The sequence below is a fragment of the Malus sylvestris genome, chromosome 15 (assembly GCF_916048215.2).
Source record: "Malus sylvestris chromosome 15, drMalSylv7.2, whole genome shotgun sequence".
Classification (NCBI taxonomy): Eukaryota; Viridiplantae; Streptophyta; class Magnoliopsida; order Rosales; family Rosaceae; genus Malus; species Malus sylvestris.
In genome coordinates, this window is record NC_062274.1 from 35,089,242 (window position 1) to 35,098,465 (window position 9,224).

The 9,224-nt window shown below is 40.1% G+C and overlaps 2 protein-coding genes across 6 annotated transcripts; one reads left to right on the forward strand and one right to left on the reverse strand.

The window, feature by feature from the left end:
• Nucleotides 1-2,815: 2,815 nt before the first annotated feature.
• LOC126604041 (uncharacterized) lies at nucleotides 2,816-5,937 on the reverse strand. 5 transcript variants are annotated; one of them, XR_007616467.1, is made up of 4 exons: nucleotides 4,972-5,933; nucleotides 4,723-4,865; nucleotides 4,450-4,527; nucleotides 2,816-2,927 (listed from the first exon to the last, which is right to left on the reverse strand). XR_007616467.1 is itself a non-coding variant. In XM_050271099.1 (4 exons), exons 1-4 carry the CDS (start codon nucleotides 5,206-5,208, stop codon nucleotides 4,109-4,111), a joined length of 558 nt encoding a protein of 185 aa, XP_050127056.1. In that variant the 5' UTR covers nucleotides 5,209-5,931; the 3' UTR covers nucleotides 3,787-4,108. The 5 variants fall into 5 exon arrangements, 2 of the variants coding, with proteins under 2 accessions (XP_050127056.1, XP_050127055.1); XR_007616468.1 differs by lacking the exon at nucleotides 2,816-2,927 and adding an exon at nucleotides 3,787-4,201 and having other exon boundaries at nucleotides 4,972-5,937; XM_050271099.1 differs by lacking the exon at nucleotides 2,816-2,927 and adding an exon at nucleotides 3,787-4,201 and having other exon boundaries at nucleotides 4,716-4,865; nucleotides 4,972-5,931.
• Nucleotides 5,938-5,977: 40 nt separating this feature from the next.
• Nucleotides 5,978-8,457, forward strand: LOC126604042 (DNA-directed RNA polymerases II and V subunit 8A-like). The gene is made up of 5 exons (XM_050271100.1): nucleotides 5,978-6,118; nucleotides 6,452-6,551; nucleotides 7,092-7,249; nucleotides 7,684-7,820; nucleotides 8,189-8,457. Exons 2-5 carry the CDS (start codon nucleotides 6,479-6,481, stop codon nucleotides 8,301-8,303), a joined length of 483 nt encoding a protein of 160 aa, XP_050127057.1. The 5' UTR covers nucleotides 5,978-6,118; nucleotides 6,452-6,478; the 3' UTR covers nucleotides 8,304-8,457.
• The last annotated feature ends 767 nt before the right edge of the window (nucleotides 8,458-9,224 follow it).

Sequence of the window (9,224 nt, forward strand, 5' to 3'; positions counted from 1 at the left end):
CTCATTCCTAATCTTATCCTTTCTCGTGTGCCCACACATCCAACGAAGCATCCTCATCTCCGCTACACCCATTTTGTGTACGTGTTGATGCTTCACCGCCCAACATTCTGTGCCATACAGCATCGCCGGCCTTATTGCCGTCCTATAAAATTTTCCCTTGAGCTTCAGTGGCATACGGCGATGACACAACACGCCGGATGCACTCTTCCACTTCATCCATCCAGCTTGTATTCTATGGTTGAGATCTCCATCTAATTCTCCGTTCTTTTGCAAGATAGATCCTAGGTAACGAAAACGGTCGCTCTTTGGTATTTCTTGATCTCCGATCCTCACCCCTAACTCGTTTTGATCTCCATTTGCACTGAACTTGCACTCCATATATTCTGTCTTTGATCGGCTTAGGCGAAGACCTTTAGATTCCAACACTTCTCTCCAAAGGTTAAGCTTTGCATTTACCCCTTCCTGAGTTTCATCTATCAACACTATATCGTCTGCGAAAAGCATACACCAAGGAATATCACCTTGAATATGTCCTGTTAACTCATCCATTACCAACGCAAAAAGGTAAGGACTTAAGGATGAGCCTTGATGTAATCCTACAGTTATGGGAAAGCTTTCGGTTTGTCCTTCATGAGTTCTTACGGCAGTCTTTGCTCCTTCATACATATCCTTTATAGCTTGGATATATGCTACTCGTGCTCCTTTCTTCTCTAAAATCCTCCAAAGAATGTCTCTTGGGACCCTATCATACGCTTTTTCCAAATCTATAAAGACCATGTGTAAATCTTTTTTCCCATCTCTATATCTTTCCATCAATCTTCGTAAGAGATAGATTGCCTCCATGGTTGAGCGCCCTGGCATGAACCCGAATTGGTTGTCCGAAACCCGTGTCTCTTGCCTCAATCTATGCTCAATGACTCTCTCCCAGAGCTTCATTGTATGACTCATTAGCTTAATACCCCTATAGTTCATGCAATTTTGTACATCGCCCTTATTCTTGTAGATAGGCACCAAAGTGCTCTTTCGCCACTCATTCGGCATCTTCTTCGTTTTCAAAATCCTATTGAAAAGGTTAGTGAGCCATGTTATACCTGTCTCTCCCAAAACTTTCCACATTTCGATTGGTATATCGTCTGGGCCTACTGCTTTTCTATGCTTCATCTTCTTCAAAGCTACACCCACTTCTTCCTTCCGGATTCTACGATAAAAAGAGTAGTTTCTACACTCTTCTGAGTTACTCAAGTCCCCTAAAGAAGCACTCCTTTCATGTCCTTCATTGAAAAGATTATGAAAATAACCTTTCCATCTGTCTTTAACCGCGTTCTCTGTAGCAAGAACCTTTCCATCCTCATCCTTGATGCACCTCACTTGGTTTAGGTCCCTTGTCTTCTTGTCCCTTGCTCTAGCTAGTTTATAAATATCCAACTCTCCTTCTTTGGTATCTAGTCGCTTATACATATCGTCATAAGTCGCTAACTTAGCTTCTCTCACAGCTTTCTTCGCCTCTTGCTTCGCTTTTCTATACCTTTCACCATTTTCATCGGTCCTATCCTTGTATAAGGCTTTACAACATTCCTTCTTAGCCTTCACCTTTGCTTGTACCTCCTCATTCCACCACCAAGATTCCTTTTGGTGTGGGGCAAAGCCCTTGGACTCTCCTAATACCTCTTTTGCTACTTTTCGGATACAACTAGCCATGGAATCCCACATTTGGTTAGCTTCCCCCTCTCTATCCCACACACACTGGGTGATTACTTTCTCTTTGAAAATGGCTTGTTTTTCTTCTTTTAGATTCCACCATCTAGTCCTTGGGCACTTCCAAGTCTTGTTCTTTTTTCTCACTCTTTTGATATGTACATCCATCACCAACAAGCGATGTTGATTAGCCACGCTCTCTCCTGGTATAACTTTGCAATCCTTACAAGTTATACGATCCCCTTTCCTCATTAGAAGAAAATCTATTTGTGTTTTTGACGACACACTCTTGTAGGTGATCACATGTTCTTCTCTCTTCTTAAAGAAGGTGTTGGCTAAGAAGAGATCATATGCCATTGCAAAATCCAAGATAGCTTCCCCATCCTCGTTTCTCTCCCCAAAACCATGGCCACCATGAAAACCTCCATAGTTGCCTGTCTCCCTGCCCACGTGTCCATTTAAATCTCCTCCTATAAATAACTTCTCCGTCTGAGCAATTCCTTGCACCAAGTCTCCAAGGTCTTCCCAAAATTTCTCCTTCGAACTCGTATCCAACCCTACTTGAGGTGCGTACGCACTAATCACATTGATAAGTTCTTGTCCTATTACAATCTTGATTGCCATGATTCTATCTCCTACCCTCTTGACATCTACAACATCTTGTGTCAAGGTCTTGTCCACGATGATGCCAACACCGTTTCTCGTTCTATTTGTGCCCGAATACCATAGTTTAAACCCTGAGTTTTCTAGATCCTTTGCCTTACTACCAACCCACTTAGTTTCTTGTAGGCACATAATATTTATCCTTCTCCTCACCATAACTTCTACTACTTCCATAGATTTTCCCGTCAAGGTTCCTATATTCCACGTTCCTAAACGCATTTTGCTCTCTTGAACTCTACCCTTCTGTCCTAGCTTCTTCACCCTTCCCCGTCTAATAGGATCAAAGTACTTCTTTTGTGTGTCCCGTGTAAAGTTGATAGGAGCATATGCTCCCAAACAACTTTGAGTGGAGTCGTTCGAAAAGAAGTTTCTATAGCCCCCTTACTCATTTAACACTGCATCCGGGTGCCGATGGAGATACAGCGAAAAAAGATATAATAAAATAAAAAAATGACAGCACCAAAGCAATTGTGCACCTTGTGCTCAAGTTCTGTCTTATATGTCTCTTCAAGCTTTTCTTTAAGTGACTTGAGTGCAGCAGCTGCTTTTGCCCTTTCTCTCTTTAATTCCTGAAAAGCACCAGAACTATAAATTGCCCTACTAAAAAAAAAAAGTACGAACAGTAGCTACATTGAATTAAATAAAAGCTATTTGTAGGTCCTGAATAATCAGGATTACTAGGTCTGGGGGTGGCCAAGAATACATGCGACTCTGTGCAAATGCATGTGCTATGCAGGTTACCTATCTCCACTCCTCATGCTTTACACTACTAGTATTCCAACAGGATATGTGTCCTCCTATAGGTTTCATGCAAAGAAATTATCATTTTCTAGGCCGAAAATATGCATCTTTTCCCTGCATATGAGATAAGTACAATAAATAACAGACTAGAATCTTCACAAGAAGACAAAAGGCTTCTTTGTGCTAGTGAAACAATGGAATGACTAGTAAAACAGGTCAACATTCATGGTCATTTCGTCATGCGTGGAGTACTTCAAACTTTGTGCTAGTGAACCTTATTTTATAAAAGGGACTCCCTCACCTTCATTAGAGAGCATCACCTCACTCCTAACTCATTATTTATGTATTCAGAAGCGAACCCTTAGTCTATAAAAGGGATTCCCTCACCATCATTAGAGAGCATCGCCGCCTGCTAAGCAATCGCCTCCCCGCAAACATCAACTCTAACCCATCATTTATGTATTGAGGAGCGAGCCCTTATTCTATAAAAGGGACTCCCTCACCTTCAACGCCACAAGCCGAGCCAACCAAGGCAACATAAGCCACAACATGTGCAGCCTCGCAACATGTGCTACTTCTAGTTGAGCATCATTTCACATTGAGCACCGCCCCATATCGAGTATCAGTTTTAGACGACATCTAGTTACTTTGGCCCACACATGGACTGAATTTCAAGTCTCCAGCCAAATTATGTTGGGGGACTACGTTGGTACCCTATTATATTGGGCCTCGTTATTTGGGCTTACAGACATTGAGCCCATGATTCATGTAAAAGGGGAGGAGCCCTTAGTCTATAAAAGGGCCTCCTCATCCTCACAATCTTCAGGTCTCATCCTCACATACAAAGCCACAAGGCTCACAAACAGAGAAACTCTCTCAAACTCTCTCTTTCTTTGGGGGACTCTCCCTCACACTTGTAATTCATACATACAGTTACAGAGAAATACGATCAACATCAGTGTAGACGTAGCCCAAACATTGGGGTGAACCACGATACATCGTGTGTTCTTTACTTTCTTGCAGATTCACGGTCCGATTTACGTTGTTCCAAGACCTTCTGGTTTTGTGCATCAACAATTGTAGTACTCCAAACTTTTTGAGTCTGTATTGAAATACTAATACTTCATAGTTCAGAATTCTTAATAATACACCAAAGACTTATTCCCAAGCGGGTGCAAAATACCCGTGAGGGAATAAAAAATGTGATGCAAAATGTCCGTCAATAATTAACAACTCATGCAGACACAGTTTATACAAGGTGTCCTCCCAGTCAAGGCTCCAAATGAGAAAGCAAGAGAAGATAGTCCATTGAAAATAAAACAAATAATATATATGAGAGAACTCTTGAACCTTGTCTAGCATTGCTGCCTCTTCTGCAAGCATCAGCTCCCTAGTCCCAGCATCCTTTAGTTCCTTTTCATACTTCTCCTGTGGTGAGCTAGGTAGTCAAATTTATGAATAGTACAGAACTCCCCGCAATACTCTAGTCCATCTTATAAACGAAAGTGAGCCATAAATTCTTGTAAATTTATGAATAGTACGGAGCTCCCCACGACAATCTAGTCAATCTTATAAAGAAAAGCGAACCATAAATTCTTGTAAGTAATAGTAGAAACCTTTAACCTTCTCTTTTCTTCTGAAAAAACATTAGCATCTAACTCCGCTTGCCTTTTCTCAGCGGTATGAATGGCTTGTAAGAAGTCAAGAACTAACTTTTCATCTTTGGATATGTAAGCATCGTTTAGCCCTTTGATTACATTGAGCGCCTATTAATTTAGAGAACCAGAATTCAGAGAGTACAATTGGACATTCCCTTTTAATATTGCAACATCCATATGCATCAAACGACGAACACAAATTGCTTATAATTACCTCTTTTTCATTAGGAAAGCTATCGTATTCATTACCATCCTGCCTATTAGTAAATTCGATGCTTTCGTTGGCCCCATCCTTCAGATGATATGCCTTGAGGAGAGAACCTGATGGCTCTTCACCAATACCTAATGCAACCTGTAAAAACAAAGTTTCGCCAAACGCAACTTCATTTAAAACCCTTTCAAATAAGCTCTCTTCGATGTTAATGTCCAATTGACCATTGTTTTTACTCATAACTCTTGTGATATAACTTGTTTCTTCTTCTGCACTCTTCACGTCTACATTCCCTTCAGATGATGACCCAAGATTCGCATTTTGGGAATACTCTGGCCAACCTTTCTCAGTTGTGATGTCACTCTCCGGTTTATTACCATCAGCCACCTAAGACTGCGGGTTTTCGCCATTAATTCCACTCAAACCCTCAACATTGGGAACATCCGACTGCGTTTCCACCTTCTCCTCAGCAATGCCAGCTCTTTCTTCATCATGTTTTTCTTCTCCTGCATGTTTGTGATCCTCGAAACCAATGGCGGCATCCTTAACCGAATCACTCTTCTCTTTCGCACCGAAAATTGGGTCTAGATACCCGGTTTTGTAAGCTGCCACAAACCCAGCACCAACAGCAGCGCTTCCGAGGAAAATTTTGGCACTGGAACCGCCTTTTCCCGGCGGCGGCGGATTGGGTGCACCTCCAGGGTGGTGGGAGGAAGTTCTGGAGGCTGCGGCAGAGAATTCCCTTGTAATCGGCCTCGGAATCCTTCTTCTAAGTCCACGACGAGATGCAATCTACAGAATCGACCTTCGCAACATGGATTTCTGGAGAGAGAGAGAGAGAGGGCGCTGAAGTGAAGATGTTTGATGAGAGGTCGGAGCACGTGAGGAGTCAGCGGACGACGGTCCCGAAAGAAAGGGGTTCGTTCTAGTGGGGCTGGTGGTGGAGGTGGAGGTGAACCGTGAAGGAGCCGAGTGGCAAACTAATAAAGTGGCAAAACGAATCGTTTTGGTCTGGGCCGGGTACGTAAATAAATAAGGAAGAAGCCCTAAGTACATCTCGCGCCCTTCTCTCTCTCTCCCGCCCAACTCCTAATTCTTCCTCAGCGGCTTCTCACTCCCAGCTCGCTCGTCCTCTCCATCTCTGAGCTCGGTAACCCTAACCTAACTACCTCTCTCTCTCTCTCTCTCTCTCTGTGCATTTAATTTTGTGGGTTCTTTCTCTGTCTCTCTCACTTGAATAGTTTCAGAAAAGGTCTGTGTTTTTGGGTAATTTTCTTCCATTCCATATGGGTTTTTGTTAGTTGTTGAGTGTGGTTTGGAGTTGCTTGAATTTAGATGCTTTTGTGTTTCTGCAACTGGGATTTGAGTTTTAGGAGAAACCCAGAACCACTTTTGTGCATTTGTTAGGTAGCTTCAACTTCGAGTATCATTCTTTTTACTGTTTTATGAGGCTTTAATTTCATTTTATTTCATGATTGTGTAGGTGTAACTTTGACAAACTTGGGTAAGAATGGTTGATTTCCTGTTTGATGATATATTTAGCATTGAGAAAGTGGACCCAGATGGCAAAAAATTTGACAAAGGTTTGGTTCTCTCTCTCTCTCGTCATTGCCACTTGCCAGTGCCAGACAATTTCATTCAGTTTTTCCAATCTTCACCAGATGCATTTACCTGCTTCTGAAATTTATTTCCATCTAATCCTCTTTTAGCATAATTATGGTCCTCATATGCATTACTCGAGTCTCGTTGTTGTTAAATGTGTGTGTGGACATTGTATTTCTTTTTTACACGTTGTAGAATTGATTTCTATCGTGTTTATACTTCAATGAACTGAACTGAGGTCTATATTCAAATCAACATAAAAAATGAGAATTCAGTTTTATTTGTTAATTGATTTACTAGAATGAATTTTGCTATTTGTAAATATGTCGAAATTTATTCTCCGTTCCTTTGGGGTTTGGACATTGCCCTCACGTAATTAATTGCCCCACATCGTTGGAAAACGCCTTTTCACACTGTTAGTTTGGCTTGGCAATGGCATGATCTATAAAGCTTTCGACTTGTCTGAAAAATATTCTAATGCTCTTTGGTGCTCTGCTTAATTTTGATATGTGTTTCTTTAGTTTCCCGGATTGTAGCACAGAGTGAGAAGCATGATGTGTTGCTGCTCCTAGATGTGAATACGGAAATATATCCTATGCATGTAAAGGAGAAGTTCTTGATGGTGCTGTCTCCCACACTTGAGTGGAGCGGAGCACCTGTTACTGGAAAACGTGGACAGGTACTCTACTTTGCATTGATTTCTAGTGTCCGATGTTCCTTTTGAAGTGGAAATATATTATAACTTTGAGAATGGGTAGGATTTTTCCTCTCCTCGTACTAATATTTTGACCTCCAAAATTTGAACTCTGATGTAATCTCGCGGGTTGGTAGATTGAAAACTGGGCACATGTGCATGTGTCTTCACATGTTTCAGTAAGGGAAGCAAAGGGCAGAATAGACTAGTGCCAGTAAAATTTCAAATGGCTTGTAGTATACGAAGTTGAGGGCTTATAGTAAAACATTCCATTGACATGTTCATGTCTGATTCTCTTACTTTCCCATGATCTCTGTCAGTAGAGAAGACGAGTAAGAATAATATCCTGTTCCATTTTGTATATTGTGTTAAAATTACCAGATTTGAGCATATTCCTGAATACGGCTACCTTTTGGCAGGTTGAGCAGAAATCTCTTGCTGACAAATTTGAATATATTATGCATGGATTGCTGTACAAAATGTCAACAGCAAGTTCAGAATCTTCAAAAGGAAAACCCAAGGCTTCAGATGAAGGTTCAAAGACTGAGGTCAAAGTGTACGTGATATGTTGTTCAAACTATCTTTTCTTGCAACCTTTGAAGTTTCTTGTTTGCAAGTTGAGCTCATGACACAACATACGCGCACAGACACACTCTCAATTACGCAGAGTGAATGTTACTGACGTGTGTCTGGTTTAGTGGGGGTTCATTTTTTTGGATATCATTTAGGGATTGCTTATGATATATGCAAGTAGCGCTCTTGTTTTAAAAATCACATTTAGGTCGAGATCCATTTGATCTCTGGTATATTGATGTCCTCTTACAAATTGTGAGTAAAAATAGATGAATTTGTTTTAATTGTTTAACGGCCTTGCGGTCATCTTACTAACATGCATTTTGACTGGGTTTATGTGATTGGCTTCAGGGAGGTATACGCTTCATTTGGTGGGCTTCAGATGATGCTGAAAGGAGATCCTTCAAGTTGTACTAAGTTTAAGATTGATCAGAACTTATTTTTGCTTATCAGGAAATTGATGTGAGACTCCTCGCATGATTGAATAGTGTGGCTTTTGAAACCTCTACGTTGCTGTTACTTTATACCCTTTTAAATAGGTCGAATTCAACTTTTGCGTTTCTTTAACGCTGCTAATGTTGCAACTTTGCAATTTTCTGATATATGTTTTTCATGGTGAACCAATTTTTTAAGTTCATATTGCATGCTAGGGAAGCTAAATTTGTAGACAAAATTTTCGAAACTAAAATACATGAAAGTTGATAATTGGTTTATTACTTATTGGCGAGACTTCATTTAGTTTGCAAATTTTGTTTCTTAATTTAGTCTTTCTAGCATTAGTGCAATTGTAAGTTGTAAAACTTCCTATTAGGGCGGCTGGTTTTTCAGTTTTAAATCTAGCCCTTGTTGGTTGTATGTCTTAAAAGACAATCCTTTCACAATCGTTACTAGCATATGCCTACATACTTTGTGTGTGTAAATATATATATTTTTTTTCTAAAAAAAAAAAGGAAATGAGAGAGGGAGAGAACATGGGAGTGGGAGATGAAAGAGAGGTATTTTATTTTTTATTTTTTAAATATATGTTAAGCTTCAATAAAAACAACAAAATTTGGTTTTGTAAAATTACATTATTGCCCATCATTTTTCTTATGTGGTAGAAGACTAAATAGTTTTTCACCTTCTTTTGGTAGGTAGTTTAAATTAATTGGAGATTAAGAAATAATACGAAATAACATCACATAGATAGAAGTAGTCCAAATGAGTTTGGAGGAGAAGCCTTAGAAGTAAACAGAGTAAAAGCAGCAAGCAAATTAAGTTGTGAGTGATAAATTGGTGAAAAGTTTATTAAAGGATTCTTCTCTCCACATGAAACATACAAATCAATTTCTAGTTATTGTTTTTATAAATCATTATGACAATGTCCCAAGCTAATAGTGACACACTA

Excerpts from the sequence above, each read along its gene's own strand:
- LOC126604042 (XM_050271100.1), top strand. The coding sequence starts at position 6,479 with ATGGTTGATTTCCTGTTTGATGATATATTTAGCATTGAGAAAGTGGAC. Across the intron at positions 6,552-7,091 it reads TGGCAAAAAATTTGACAAAG|TTTCCCGGATTGTAGCACAG; the intron begins GTTTGGTTCTCT and ends GTGTTTCTTTAG. Across the intron at positions 7,821-8,188 it reads TCAAAGACTGAGGTCAAAGT|GGAGGTATACGCTTCATTTG; the intron begins GTACGTGATATG and ends GATTGGCTTCAG.
- LOC126604041 (XM_050271098.1), bottom strand. The coding sequence starts at position 5,208 with ATGAGTAAAAACAATGGTCAATTGGACATTAACATCGAAGAGAGCTTA. Across the intron at positions 4,866-4,971 it reads GCTTTCCTAATGAAAAAGAG|GCGCTCAATGTAATCAAAGG; the intron begins GTAATTATAAGC and ends CTAAATTAATAG. Across the intron at positions 4,528-4,715 it reads AAGAAAAGAGAAGGTTAAAG|GAGAAGTATGAAAAGGAACT; the intron begins GTTTCTACTATT and ends AGCTCACCACAG.